Here is a 17,089-nt window from a genome sequence, read left to right as displayed (position 1 = left end):
GACTACCCACACTGTATATTATATAGACTACCCACACTGTATATTATATAGACTACACACACTGTATATTATATAGACTACCCACACTGTATATTATATAGACTACACACACTGTATATTATATAGACTACACACACTGTATATTATATAGACTACACACACTGTATATTATATAGACTACACACACTGTATATTATATAGACTACACACACTGTATATTACATAGACTACCCACACTGTATATTACCTAGACTACCCACACTGTATATTATATAGACTACCCACACTGTATATTATATAGACTACACACACTGTATATTATATAGACTACCCACACTGTATATTATATAGACTACACACACTGTATATTATATAGACTACACACACTGTATATTATATAGACTACACACACTGTATATTATATAGACTACACACACTGTATATTATATAGACTACACACACAGTATATTATATAGACTACACACTGTATATTATATAGAATACCCACACTGTATATTATATAGACTACCCACACTGTATATTATATAGACTACCCACACTGTATATTATATAGACTACCCACACTGTATATTATATAGACTACCCACACTGTATATTATATAGACTACCCACACTGTATATTATATAGACTACACACACTGTATATTATATAGACTACACACACTGTATATTATATAGACTACCCACACTGTATATTATATAGACTACACACACTGTATATTACCTAGACTATCTACACTGTATATTATATAGACTACACACTGTATATTATATAGACTACCCACACTGTATATTATATAGACTACACACACTGTATATTATATAGACTACACACACTGTATATTATATAGACTACCCACACTGTATATTATATAGACTACACACACTGTATATTACATAGACTACCCACACTGTATATTACCTAGACTACCCACACTGTATATTATATAGACTACCCACACTGTATATTATATAGACTACACACACTGTATATTATATAGACTACCCACACTGTATATTATATAGACTACACACACTGTATATTATATAGACTACACACACTGTATATTATATAGACTACACACACTGTATATTATATAGACTACACACACTGTATATTATATAGACTACACACACTGTATATTATATAGACTACCCACACTGTATATTATATAGACTACACACACTGTATATTATATAGACTACACACACTGTATATTATATAGACTACCCACACTGTATATTATATAGACTACCCACACTGTATATTATATAGACTACACACACTGTATATTATATAGACTACCCACACTGTATATTATATAGGCTACACACACAGTATATTATATAGGCTACCCACACTGTATATTATATAGACTACACACACAGTATATTATATAGACTACACACTGTATATTATATAGAATACCCACACTGTATATTATATAGACTACCCACACTGTATATTATATAGACTACCCACACTGTATATTATATAGACTACCCACACTGTATATTATATAGACTACCCACACTGTATATTATATAGACTACCCACACTGTATATTATATAGACTACACACACGGTATATTATATAGACTACCCACACTGTATATTATATAGACTACACACACTGTATATTATATAGACTACACACACTGTATATTATATAGACTACACACACTGTATATTATATAGACTACCCACACTGTATATTATATAGACTACACACACTGTATATTATATAGACTGCCCACACTGTATATTATATAGACTACCCACACGGTATATTACCTAGACTACCCACACTGTATATTATATAGACTACCCACACTGTATATTATATAGACTACACACACTGTATATTATATAGACTACCCACACTGTATATTATATAGACTACCCACACTGTATATTACCTAGACTACCCACACTGTATATTATATAGACTACACACACTGTATATTATATAGACTACCCACACTGTATATTATATAGACTACCCACACTGTATATTATATAGACTACACACACTGTATATTATATAGACTACACACACTGTATAGTATATAGACTACCCACACTGTATAGTATATAGACTACACACACTGTATATTATATAGACTACCCACACTGTATATTATATAGACTACACACTGTATATTATATAGACTACACACACTGTATATTACCTAGACTACCCACACTGTATATTATATAGACTACACACTGTATATTATATAGACCACCCACACTGTATATTATATAGACTACACACACTGTATATTATATAGACTACCCACACTGTATATTATATAGACTACCCACACTGTATATTATATAGACTACACACACTGTATATTATATAGACTACCCACACTGTATATTATATAGACTACACACTGTATATTATATAGACTACCCACACTGTATATTATATAGACTACACACTGTATATTATATAGACTACACACACTGTATATTACCTAGACTACCCACACTGTATATTATATAGACTACACACTGTATATTATATAGACCACCCACACTGTATATTATATAGACTACACACACTGTATATTATATAGACTACCCACACTGTATATTATATAGACTACCCACACTGTATATTATATAGACTACACACTGTATATTATATAGACTACACACACTGTATATTACCTAGACTACCCACACTGTATATTATATAGACTACACACTGTATATTATATAGACCACCCACACTGTATATTATATAGACTACACACACTGTATATTATATAGACTACACATGGTATATTATATAGACTACCCACACTGTATATTATATAGACTACACACACTGTATATTATATAGACTACCCACACTGTATATTATATAGACTACACACACTGTATATTATATAGACTACCCACACTGTATATTCTGTATATTATATAGACTACCCACACTGTATATTATATAGACTACACACACTGTATATTATATAGACTACCCACACTGTATATTATATAGACTACACACACTGTATATTATATAGACTACCCACACTGTATATTATATAGACTACACACTGTATATTATATAGACTACACACACTGTATATTATATAGACTACCCACACTGTATATTATATAGACTACACACACTGTATATTATATAGACTACACACACTGTATATTATATAGACTACACACACTGTATATTATATAGACTACCCACACTGTATATTATATAGATTATATATTATAAAAACTCGTTTTTCAACCACTCCACAAATTTCTTGTGAACAAACTATAGTTTTGGCAAGTCGGTTAGGACATCTACTTTGTGCATGACACAAGTCATTTTTCCAACAATTGTTTACAGACAGATTATTTCACTTATAATTCAATGTATCACAATTCCAGTGGGTCAGAAGTTTACAGAAGTTTACACTAAGTTGACTGTGCCTTTAAACAGTTTGGAAAATTCCAGAAAATTACGTCATGGCTTTAGAAGCTTCTGATAGGCTAATTGACATCATTTGAATCAATTAGAGGTGTACCTGTGGATGTATTTCAAGGCCTACCTTCAAACTCAGTGCCTCTTTGCTTGACATCATGGGAAAATCAAAAGAAATCAGCCAATAAATTGTAGACCTCCACAAGTCTGGTTGATCCTTGGTAGCAATTCTCAAATGCCTGAAGGTACCACGTTCATCTGTACAAACAACAGTACACAAGTATAAACACCATGGGACCACGCAGCAGTCACACCGCTCAGGAAGGAGACGCATTCTGTCTCCTAGAGATGAATGTACTTTGGTGCGAAAAGTGCAAGTCAATCCCAGAACAACAGCAAAGGACCTTGTGAAGATTCTGGAGGAAACAGGTACAAAAGTATCTATATCCACAGTAAAACGAGTCCTGTATCGACATAACCTGAAAGGCCGCTCAGCAAGGAAGAAGCCACTGCTCCAAAACCGCCATAAAAAAGCCAGGCACATGGGGACAAAGATCGTACTTTTTGGAGAAATGTCCTCTGGTCTGATGAAACAAAAATAGAACTGTTTGGCCATAATTACCATCGTTATGTTTGGAGGAAAAAGGGGGAGACTTGCAAGCCGAAGAACACCATCCCAAACGTGAAGCACGGGGGTGGCAGCATCATGTTGTGGGGGTGCTTTGCTGCAGGAGGGACTGGTGCACTTCACAAAATAGATGGCATCATGAGGATGGAAAATTATGTGGATATATTGAAGCAACATCTCAAGACATCAGTCAGGAAGTTGAAGCTTGGTCGCAAATGGGTCTTCCAAATGGACAATGACCTCAAGCATACTTCCAAAGTTGTGGCAAAATGGCTTAAGGACAACAAAGTCAAGGTATTGGAGTGACCATCACAAAGCCCTGACCTCAATCCTAATGAAAATGTGTTGGCAGAACTGAAAAAGCGTGAATGAGCAAGTAGTCCTACAAACCTGACTCAGTTACACCAGCTCTTTCAGGAGGAATGGGCCAAAATTCACCCAACTTATTGTGGGAAGTTTGTGGAAGGCTACCCGAAACATTTGACCCAAGTTAAACAATTTAAAGGCAATGCTACCAAATACTAATTGAGTGTAAGTAAACTTCTGACCCACTGGGAATGTGATGAAAGAAATAAAAGCTGAAATAAATTATTCTCTACTATTATTCTGATATTTCACATTCTTAAAATAAAGTGGTGATCCTTTACCAGGATTAAATGTCAGGAATTGTGAAAAATGTATATAAATGTAAATGTATTTGGCTAAGGTGTATGTAAACCTTGACTATGACTACACATGTATATACACACACACACGCACTCACTCAGAGAGACACACACAAACACAAACACACACACTCACGGAGATAAACACACACACACACACACACACACAAACAGATACACACACATATATATACACACACTCAGAGATATATATACACACACACAGATACACAAGCGCAGATAAACACACACACACTCAGAGAGATACACACACACACAAACAGATACACACACACAGAGATAGACACAATCTACTTCCCTTTACATTTCTATTGTAGTCATTCAACCACATATCACAGTCACATTTAGTCCATTCATCTTCAGATAGCTAGGTTAGACAACCACATATCACAGTCACATTTAGTCCATTCATCTACAGATAGCTAGGTTAGACAACCACATTTAGTCTGTTCATCTACAGATAGCTAGGTTAGACAACCACATTTAGTCCATTCATCTACAGATAGCTAGGTTAGACAACCACATTTAGTCCATTCATCTACAGATAGCTAGGTTAGACAACCACATTTAGTCCATTCATCTTCAGATAGCTAGGTTAGACAACCACATTTAGTCCATTCATCTACAGATAGCTAGGTTAGACAACCACATATCACAGTCACATTTAGTCCATTCATCTACAGATAGCTAGGTTAGACAACCACATTTAGTCCATTCATCTACAGATAGCTAGGTGAGACAACCACATATCACAGTCACATTTAGTCCATTCATCTACAGATAGCTAGGTTAGACAACCACATTTAGTCCATTCATCTACAGATAGCTAGGTTAGACAACCACATATCACAGTCACATTTAGTCCATTCATCTACAGATAGCTAGGTTAGACAACCACATTTAGTCCATTCATCTACAGATAGCTAGGTTAGACAACCACATTTAGTCCATTCATCTACAGATAGCTAGGTGAGACAACCACATATCACAGTCACATTTAGTCCATTCATCTACAGATAGCTAGGTTAGACAACCACATTTAGTCCATTCATCTACAGATAGCTAGGTTAGACAACCACATATCACAGTCACATTTAGTCCATTCATCTACAGATAGCTAGGTTAGACAACCACATTTAGTCCATTCATCTACAGATAGCTAGGTTAGACAACCACATATCACAGCCACATTTAGTCCATTCATCTTCAGATAGCTAGGTTAGACAACCACATTTAGTCCATTCATCTACAGATAGCTAGGTTAGACAACCACATTTAGTCCATTCATCTTCAGATAGCTAGGTTAGACAACCACATATCACAGTCACATTTAGTCCATTCATCTACAGATAGCTAGGTTAGACAACCACATTTAGTCCATTCATCTACAGATAGCTAGGTGAGACAACCACATATCACAGTCACATTTAGTCCATTCATCTACAGATAGCTAGGTTAGACAACCACATTTAGTCCATTCATCTACAGATAGCTAGGTTAGACAACCACATATCACAGTCACATTTAGTCCATTCATCTACAGATAGCTAGGTTAGACAACCACATTTAGTCCATTCATCTACAGATAGCTAGGTTAGACAACCACATTTAGTCCATTCATCTTCAGATAGCTAGGTTAGACAACCACATTTAGTCCATTCATCTACAGATAGCTAGGTTAGACAACCACATATCACAACCACATTCAGTCCATTCATCTACAGATAGCTAGGTGAGACAACCACATATCACAACCACATTCAGTCCATTCATCTACAGATAGCTAGGTGAGACAACCACATATCACAACCACATTTAGTCCATTCATCTTCAGATAGCTAGGTTAGACAACCACATTTAGTCCATTCATCTTCAGATAGCTAGGTTAGACAACCACATTTAGTCCATTCATCTACAGATAGCTAGGTTAGACAACCACATTTAGTCCATTCATCTTCAGATAGCTAGGTTAGACAACCACATTTAGTCCATTCATCTTCAGATAGCTAGGTTAGACAACCACATTTAGTCCATTCATCTTCAGATAGCTAGGTTAGACAACCACATTTAGTCCATTCATCTTCAGATAGCTAGGTTAGACAACCACATTTAGTCCATTCATCTACAGATAGCTAGGTTAGACAACCACATATCACAACCACATTCAGTCCATTCATCTACAGATAGCTAGGTGAGACAACCACATATCACAACCACATTTAGTCCATTCATCTTCAGATAGCTAGGTTAGACAACCACATTTAGTCCATTCATCTTCAGATAGCTAGGTTAGACAACCACATATCACAACCACATTTAGTCCATTCATCTACAGATAGCTAGGTTAGACAACCACATTTAGTCCATTCATCTTCAGATAGCTAGGTTAGACAACCACATATCACAACCACATTTAGTCCTTTCATCTACAGATAGCTAGGTTAGACAACCACATTTAGTCCATTCATCTACAGATAGCTAGGTGAGACAACCACATTTAGTCCATTCATCTACAGATAGCTAGGTTAGACAACCACATTTAGTCCATTCATCTTCAGATAGCTAGGTTAGACAACCACATTTAGTCCATTAATCTTCAGATAGCTAGGTTAGACAACCACATTTAGTCCATTCATCTACAGATAGCTAGGTTAGACAACCACATTTAGTCCATTCATCTACAGATAGCTAGGTGAGACAACCACATTTAGTCCATTCATCTACAGATAGCTAGGTTAGACAACCACATTTAGTCCATTCATCTTCAGATAGCTAGGTTAGACAACCACATTTAGTCCATTCATCTACAGATAGCTAGGTTAGACAACCACATTTAGTCCATTCATCTACAGATAGCTAGGTTAGACAACCACATTTAGTCTGTTCATCTTCAGATAGCTAGGTTAGACAACCACATTTAGTCTGTTCATCTTCAGATAGCTAGGTTAGACAACCACATTTAGTCTGTTCATCTTCAGATAGCTAGGTTAGACAACCACATTTAGTCCATTCATCTACAGATAGCTAGGTTAGACAACCACATATCACAGTCACATTTAGTCCATTCATCTACAGATAGCTAGGTTAGACAACCACATTTAGTCCATTCATCTACAGATAGCTAGGTGAGACAACCACATATCACAGTCACATTTAGTCCATTCATCTACAGATAGCTAGGTTAGACAACCACATTTAGTCCATTCATCTACAGATAGCTAGGTTAGACAACCACATATCACAGTCACATTTAGTCCATTCATCTACAGATAGCTAGGTTAGACAACCACATTTAGTCCATTCATCTACAGATAGCTAGGTTAGACAACCACATTTAGTCCATTCATCTACAGATAGCTAGGTTAGACAACCACATATCACAACCACATTCAGTCCATTCATCTACAGATAGCTAGGTGAGACAACCACATATCACAACCACATTTAGTCCATTCATCTTCAGATAGCTAGGTTAGACAACCACATTTAGTCCATTCATCTTCAGATAGCTAGGTTAGACAACCACATTTAGTCCATTCATCTTCAGATAGCTAGGTTAGACAACCACATTTAGTCCATTCATCTTCAGATAGCTAGGTTAGACAACCACATTTAGTCCATTCATCTACAGATAGCTAGGTTAGACAACCACATTTAGTCCATTCATCTTCAGATAGCTAGGTTAGACAACCACATTTAGTCCATTCATCTTCAGATAGCTAGGTTAGACAACCACATTTAGTCCATTCATCTTCAGATAGCTAGGTTAGACAACCACATTTAGTCCATTCATCTACAGATAGCTAGGTTAGACAACCACATATCACAACCACATTCAGTCCATTCATCTACAGATAGCTAGGTGAGACAACCACATATCACAACCACATTTAGTCCATTCATCTTCAGATAGCTAGGTTAGACAACCACATTTAGTCCATTCATCTTCAGATAGCTAGGTTAGACAACCACATATCACAACCACATTTAGTCCATTCATCTACAGATAGCTAGGTTAGACAACCACATTTAGTCCATTCATCTTCAGATAGCTAGGTTAGACAACCACATATCACAACCACATTTAGTCCATTCATCTACAGATAGCTAGGTTAGACAACCACATTTAGTCCATTCATCTACAGATAGCTAGGTGAGACAACCACATTTAGTCCATTCATCTACAGATAGCTAGGTTAGACAACCACATTTAGTCCATTCATCTTCAGATAGCTAGGTTAGACAACCACATTTAGTCCATTAATCTTCAGATAGCTAGGTTAGACAACCACATTTAGTCCATTCATCTACAGATAGCTAGGTTAGACAACCACATTTAGTCCATTCATCTACAGATAGCTAGGTGAGACAACCACATTTAGTCCATTCATCTACAGATAGCTAGGTTAGACAACCACATTTAGTCCATTCATCTACAGATAGCTAGGTTAGACAACCACATTTAGTCCATTCATCTTCAGATAGCTAGGTTAGACAACCACATTTAGTCCATTCATCTACAGATAGCTAGGTTAGACAACCACATTTAGTCCATTCATCTACAGATAGCTAGGTTAGACAACCACATTTAGTCTGTTCATCTTCAGATAGCTAGGTTAGACAACCACATTTAGTCTGTTCATCTTCAGATAGCTAGGTTAGACAACCACATTTAGTCTGTTCATCTTCAGATAGCTAGGTTAGACAACCACATTTAGTCCATTCATCTACAGATAGCTAGGTTAGACAACCACATATCACAACCACATTTAGTCCATTCATCTACAGATAGCTAGGTTAGACAACCACATTTAGTCCATTCATCTACAGATAGCTAGGTGAGACAACCACATTTAGTCCATTCATCTACAGATAGCTAGGTTAGACAACCACATTTAGTCCATTCATCTTCAGATAGCTAGGTTAGACAACCACATTTAGTCCATTAATCTTCAGATAGCTAGGTTAGACAACCACATTTAGTCCATTCATCTACAGATAGCTAGGTTAGACAACCACATTTAGTCCATTCATCTACAGATAGCTAGGTGAGACAACCACATTTAGTCCATTCATCTACAGATAGCTAGGTTAGACAACCACATTTAGTCCATTCATCTTCAGATAGCTAGGTTAGACAACCACATTTAGTCCATTCATCTACAGATAGCTAGGTTAGACAACCACATTTAGTCCATTCATCTACAGATAGCTAGGTTAGACAACCACATTTAGTCTGTTCATCTTCAGATAGCTAGGTTAGACAACCACATTTAGTCTGTTCATCTTCAGATAGCTAGGTTAGACAACCACATTTAGTCTGTTCATCTTCAGATAGCTAGGTTAGACAACCACATTTAGTCCATTCATCTACAGATAGCTAGGTTAGACAACCACATTTAGTCTGTTCATCTTCAGATAGCTAGGTTAGACAACCACATTTAGTCTGTTCATCTTCAGATAGCTAGGTTAGACAACCACATTTAGTCCATTCATCTTCAGATAGCTAGGTTAGACAACCACATTTAGTCCATTCATCTTCAGATAGCTAGGGACAATCAAGCAACAGCAAAGTCAGAGCTAATAGTAAAAAACCTTTTGGTATTCTGATTGTGTTTCCACAGGGAGAACCTTGGTCAGTGGGAGAAGATAGTAAATGGAGAGGAGGTGGACAGTGGAGTGAGAGGAGTGTGGGCTCCGTCAGAGCCTGTTGATCCCAGGGCAGAGCCTGTTGACCCCAGAGCAGAGCCTGTTGATCCCAGGGCAGAGCCTGTTGACCCCAGGGCAGAGCCTGTTGACCCCAGGGCAGAGCCTGTTGACCCCAGGGCAGAGCCTGTTGACCCCAGGGTAGAGCCCAGCACTGAGGAACCATCGAACCACGACTCAGGCCCTGTGAAGGTGGACAACTGACTGGCAGTGAAGCCACGGCTCGCCCTCACTACTTCACAAGTCAATACGCCCTCAACACATCCCCTGCCATTAACAGGGACTACTTCCTGTCTGAACTGTTAGAGCCTCACTTCATGCTGAAACAGGAAGGAGGGGGACACATGCGTAGGGACTAGGGAAGGTGATTGGTGGATTTCACAAACAAGGGGATTCTTTTCAGGACCACACAGTTACCTCATTGGGTGAGGGAGGTGAGGAGTAAACCCTGACAGTGTTCATTGCTCCGTAGACACACGGATGGACGGCTGGAGGACAGCGGGCTCTTGTTCATTAGGCACGAAACGGAAGCTAACAGGCCGAAACAGGGAGGAACTACCTGGACTTGTCCTTGAGGTGGGGACTCACCTGATCAACTCCACTGCTTGGGAACCAATTCATACCTATCCAAATGGATCCGTATGTCTGTGGTGTTGTTTTCTTTTGGTCTGTTTTAGTTGGTTTGTTTTTAATAGATTTAAATTGTGGCTGGTTTGTTTTATGTTCCGGTCTTGTGATTTGCAGAGGCCTTAGTCTTTACACTCTAATCCTTTAAAAAGGTCAGGAGGTGTGAAATCATTACTGTTTTTTGTTGTTGTTTTTTCTCATTTCAGACTTTATGAATGTGTCTGAAATGGCACCCTAATCCACTACATAGTGCACTACTTTTGACCGGGACAATATGGGCCCTGTTCAAAAGTAGTGCACTGTATTGGTACTGTTTGTTTGCCTGCAGTGGTAGACTGACTAACGTATCACAAGCAGAACTACATGGGAGGAGGTGGTTGGCTCTCAAAGAGAGACAGAAAGAATGTTTATTAGAATGTCGCAACGAATGTTCTAGAATGTTTTCTGGCACTTTGAGCAACAAAGTGTTTTTGCAGTACTTGAATGAAGACATATCGAGAAAAAACATACAGCCCTAGTCTATTCTATTCAGAAACCGCGTCTTGTGTAAAGCACAGACAGACAAAGTTAGTGTGAACCAACAGGGCTGAGTTCGATCATGTCAACATTTAGCAAGTCGTGTCACACGAGGGTCACAATGTTCTATGCAGAAATAGCACCCAACACCCAGGCAGACCTGAGTTCAAACATTTTTTGAAATAATTTCAAATACTTCATCTGGGCTTGATTGAGCTTGCCTGGCACAATAAAACAATTAGAAGAGTTGCAAGTGTAAATCCTGCCCATCTGGCAATTTATGCAGGTTAAAGCAATTGCTAAAAGTATTTTAAAGATTTCCAATAGTATTTAAACCTACCAGGTCTGCATCTCGCCACCCCGCTTACTTGCCACAATCAGTCTTTTAGGTTCTAGAACCCAGAGCTTTAGGCAATCAGTCTTTTAGGTTCTAGAACCCAGAGCTTTAGGCAATCAGTCTTTTAGGTTCTAGAACCCAGAGCTTTAGGCAATCAGTCTTTTTGGTTCTAGAACCCAGAATCTTGGGCAATCAATATTTTAGGTTCTAGAACCCAGAATCTTGGGCAATCAATCTTTTGGGTTCTAGAACCCAGAATCTTGGGCAATAAGTCTGTTTTTGAGCTCTAGTTGTAGACTGGTCTCAGATCTGTTTGTGCTGTCTTACCAACTAGAACAGCTCCCGAGTCAAGTCCAATGGTACATTGGTTCTCTGTACTGCGTTCATAGCACACCAAGGCACAGGACAGACACGCACATTGTTACAACGTTGATTTAAAATGAATAGATATTGATTGATAGCCAGAACATTATGTCAAGACAGCAGGCATAAGGAATACTCTATAGGGTTGCACATTTTCCTTAACTTTCCCAAAATTCCCCGGTTTTCCAGAAATCTTGGTTGAAAGATTCTTGGAATAAGGAGGAAATCAAGGAATCCGTCAACCAGGATTTCTGGAAATTTGGGAAAGTTACCACGATTAATACAGTATCATTTATCATTTGAAAACATTTGATTTTGTGAATAATACTATATACCTCAATTAATCTAATATCGACAGTAAATTTTCTTTGATATTTTTCTTACCATTTTCAGTTGTATTCATAAAACGTTTGAGGTATATGTATGATAATCGGCCCGTAGCATTGTCACTTGCTTGTTCTATCCAGACGGTCTCCTTGCTCCCTGTGCGCCGCTGCCACATGTGCTGGAGCCCCTGAAGTGCTGGAGCATGTCCATGTCACATAAACAACAAAAGCCGGTGAGTGCATTGCTGATGTTGTTTTTTGCTTGAGACGTAAAGGCCTGCTCTCTCAGTGATTACATTTTGTGCTGAAAATCGGCCCGTAGCATCCAACCGGTGCCGTCCCTTCCTCTCCGCTGTCTCACCATTTCAGTTGGTGGTGGCACAGGCACCTGCTCAGTGCGCACTGTTCTGGCTTTTTTGCAGTTAAGCCTCGGGGGTGTAGGTTCAGGATGAGTCTTAGGCCTCGGAGGTGTAGGTTCAGGATAAGGCTTAGTCCTCAGGGGTGTAGGTTCAGGATGAGGCTTAGTCCTCGGAGGTGTAGGTTCAGGATGAGTCTTAGGCCTCGGGGGTGTAGGTTCAGGATGAGTCTTAGGCCTCGGAGGTGTAGGTTCAGGATAAGGCTTAGTCCTCAGGGGTGTAGGTTCAGGATGAGGCTTAGTCCTCGGAGGTGTAGGTTCAGGATGAGTCTTAGGCCTCGGAGGTGTAGGTTCAGGTTGAGGCTTAGTCCTCGAGGGTGTAGGTTCAGGATGAGGCTTAGTCCTCGGGGGTGTAGGTTCAGGAGGAGGCTTAGTCCGCGGGGGTGTAGGTTCAGGATGAGGCTTAGTCCTCGAGGGTGTAGGTTCAGGATGAGGCTTAGTCCTCGGGGGTGTAGGTTCAGGATGAGGCTTAGTCCTCAGGGGTGTAGGTTCAGGATGAGGCTTAGTCCTCAAGGGTGTAGTGGTCCCATGGTGTTTATGTTTGCGTACTATTGTTTGTACAGATGAACGTGGCAACTTCAGGAGCAGGTCCTACTGTAGGGAGAAGGAGCGGAGCAGGCCCTACTATAGGGAGAAGGAGGGAGCAGGTCCTACTGTAGGGAGAAGGAGCGGAGCAGGTCCTACTGTAGGGAGAAGGAGCGGAGCAGGCCCTACTGTAGGGAGAAGGAGGGGAGCAGGCCCTACTGTAGGGAGAGGGAAGGGAGAAGGTCCTACTGTAGGGAGAAGGAGGGTAGGAGGTCCTACTGTAGGGAGAAGGAAGGGAGCAGGTCCTACTGTAGGGAGAAGGAAGGGAGCAGGTCCTACTGTAGGGAGAAGGAGGGTAGGAGGTCCTACTGTAGGGAGAAGGAAGGGAGCAGGTCCTACTGTAGGGAGAAGGAAGGGAGCAGGTCCTACTGTATGGAGAAGGAAGGGAGGAGGCCCTACTGTAGGTAGGAGGGGGAGCAGACCCTACTGTAGGGAGAAGGAAGGGAGCAGGTCCTTCTGTAGGGAGAAGGAAGGGAGCAGGTCCTACTGTTATGAGAAGGAAGGGAGCAGGTCCTACTGTAGGGAGAAGGAAGGGAGCAGGTCCTACTGTAGTGAGAAGGAGGGAGCAGGTCCTACTGTAGGGAGAAGGAAGGGAGCAGGCCCTACTGTAGTGAGAAGGAGGGGAGCAGGCCCTGCTGTAGGGAGAAGGAGCGGAGCAGGCCCTACTGTAGGGAGAAGGAGGGAGCAGGTCCTACTGTAGGGAGAAGGAGCGGAGCAGGTCCTACTGTAGGGAGAAGGAAGGGAGCAGGTCCTTCTGTAGGGAGAAGGAAGGGAGCAGGTCCTACTGTAGGGAGAAGGACGGGAGCAGGCCCTACTATAGGGAGAAGGAAGGGAGCAGGTCCTACTGAAAGGAGAAGGAGGGAGCAGGTCCTACTGTAGGGAGAAGGAGGGAGCAGGTCCTACTGTAGGGAGAAGGAGGGAGCAGGTCCTACTGTAGGGAGAAGGAGGGAGCAGGTTCTACTGTAGGGAGAAGGAAGGGAGCAGGTCCTACTGTATGGAGAAGAAAGGGAGCAGGTCCTACTGTAGGGAGAAGGAGGGAGCAGGTCCTACTGTAGGGAGAAAGAGCACAGCAGGCCCTACTGTAGGGAGAAGGGGTGGTGGTAGTGTGGGGGTGGTGGTGGTGTGGGGGTTGTGGGAGTAGAGGGGTGTGGATTAATCACTAAATAAACTGCAGTTAGTGCTAAACACGGCTGCTAGAATCTTGACTAGAACCAACACATTTGATCATATTACTCCAGTGCTAGCCTCTCTACACTGGCTTCCTGTTAAGGCTAGGGCTGATTTCAAAGCTTTACTGCTAACCTACAAAGTATTACATCTTTCTGATTTGGTCCTGCTGTACATACCTACACGCTACGGTCACAACCATGCTGTTTATCTGACAGGTACTGGACCCCAACCTTGCTGTTTATCTGACAGGTACTGGACCCCAACCCTGCTGTTTATCTGACAGGTACTGGACCCCAACCCTGGTGGTTATCTGACAGGTACTGGACCTCAACCCTGCTGTTTATCTGACTGATATTAGAACCCAACCCTGCTGTTTATCTGACTGGTACTGGATCACAACCCTGCTGTTTATCTGACTGGTATTAGACCACAACCCTGGTGGTTATCTGACAGGTACTGGACCTCAACCCTGCTGTTTATCTGACAGGTACTGGACCCCAACCCTGCTGTTTATCTGACAGGTACTGGACCCCAACCCTGCTGTTTTTCTGACAGGTACTGGACCTCAACCCTGGTGGTTATCTGACAGGTACTGGACCTCAACCCTGCTGTTAATCTGACAGGTACTGGACCCCATCCCTGCTGTTTATCTGACAGGTACTGGACCTCAACCCTGCTGTTTATCTGACTGATATTAGAACCCAACCCTGCTGTTTATCTGACTGGTACTGGACCCCAACCCTACTGTTAATCTGACAGTACTAGACCCCAACCCTGGTGGTTATCTGACTGGTACTGGACCTCAACCCTGTTGTTTATCTGACTGGTACTGGACCTCAACCCTGCTGTTTATCTGACAGGTACTGGACACCAACCCTACTGTTAATCTGACAGGTACTGGACCCCAACCCTACTGTTAATCTGACAGGTACTGGACCCCAACCCTACTGCTAATCTGACAGGTACTGGACCCCAACCCTACTGCTAATCTGACAGGTACTGGACCCCAACCCTACTGATAATCTGACAGGTACTGGACCCCAACCCTACTGTTAATCTGACAGGTACTGGACCCAACCCTACTGTTAATCTGACAGGTACTGGACCCCAACCCTACTGCTAATCTGACAGGTACTGGACCCAACCCTACTGTTAATCTGACAGGTACTGGACCCCAACCCTACTGCTAATCTGACAGGTACTGAACCCCAACCCTACTGTTAATCTGACAGGTACTGGACCCGAACCCTGCTGTTTATCTGATTTTATCCATATACAGTATTAGGTGTGTAATGATCAAATCAATCACATTTTATTCATCACATGCTTGATAAACAACAGGTGTGGACTAACAGTGAAATGCTTACTGACGGGCCCTTCCCAATAAGAAACAACATAGAAATAGAATAGAAAAGCAACAAAAACATAATAATTACAAGTAACAATAGATACACAATGAGTAACGATAACATGGCTATATACAAGGGGTACCAGTCAATGTGCAGGGGTAGGAGGTAATAACATGGCTATATACAAGGGGTACCAGTCAATGTGCAGGGGTAGGAGGTAATAACATGGCTATATACAAGGGGTACCAGTCAATGTGCAGGGGTAGGAGGTAATAACATGGCTATATACAAGGGGTACCAGTCAATGTGCAGGGGTAGGAGGTAATAACATGGCTATATACAAGGGGTACCAGTCAGTGTGCAGGGGTAGGAGGTAATAACATGGCTATATACAAGGGGTACCAGTCAATGTGCAGGGGTAGGAGGTAATAACATGGCTATATACAAGGGGTACCAGTCAATGTACAGGGGTAGGAGGTAGTAACATGGCTATATACAAAGGGTACCAGTCAGTGTACAGGGGTAGGAGGTAATAACATGGCTATATACAAGGGGTACCAGTACTGAGTCAATGTGCAGGGGTAGGAGGTAATAACTTGGCTATATACAAGGGGTACCAGTCAATGTACACGGGTAGGAGGTAATAACATGGCTATATACAAGGGGTACCAGTCAGTGTGCAGGGGTAGGAGGTAATAACATGGCTATATACAAGGGGTACCAGTCAATGTACAGGGGTAGGAGGTAATAACATGGCTATATACAAGGGGTACCAGTCAATGTACAGGGGTAGGAGGTAATAACATGGCTATATACAAGGGGTACCAGTCAATGTACAGGGGTAGGAGGTAATAACTTGGCTATATACAAGGGGTACCAGTCAGTGTGCAGGGGTAGGAGGTAATAACATGGCT

The 17,089-nt window shown here is 41.0% G+C and overlaps 1 protein-coding gene across 2 annotated transcripts in view; it reads left to right on the top strand.

Annotated features, from left to right (window-relative positions):
- The window catches only part of LOC109883317 (cAMP and cAMP-inhibited cGMP 3',5'-cyclic phosphodiesterase 10A), a 133,319-nt gene extending 116,951 nt beyond the window's left edge, over window positions 1-16,368 (top strand). Inside the window, exons 22-23 of one of the 2 annotated variants that reach the window (XR_004204515.1) lie at window positions 10,406-13,097; window positions 13,230-16,368. Coding sequence is in view for 1 of the 2 variants with exons in the window: in XM_031799700.1 (XP_031655560.1) it covers window positions 10,406-10,691 (286 nt within the window). In the remaining variant the exon portion in view is untranslated. Of the gene's footprint in view, window positions 1-10,405 lie in introns of both variants that reach the window. The other variant, XM_031799700.1, reaches the window with a different exon arrangement.
- Window positions 16,369-17,089: the final 721 nt, after the last annotated feature.

Source organism: Oncorhynchus kisutch, linkage group LG20 (assembly GCF_002021735.2).
Source record: "Oncorhynchus kisutch isolate 150728-3 linkage group LG20, Okis_V2, whole genome shotgun sequence".
Taxonomy (NCBI): domain Eukaryota; kingdom Metazoa; phylum Chordata; class Actinopteri; order Salmoniformes; family Salmonidae; genus Oncorhynchus; species Oncorhynchus kisutch.
Note: the sequence above shows the minus strand (reverse complement) of the source record. Positions and strands in the feature narration are given on the sequence as shown.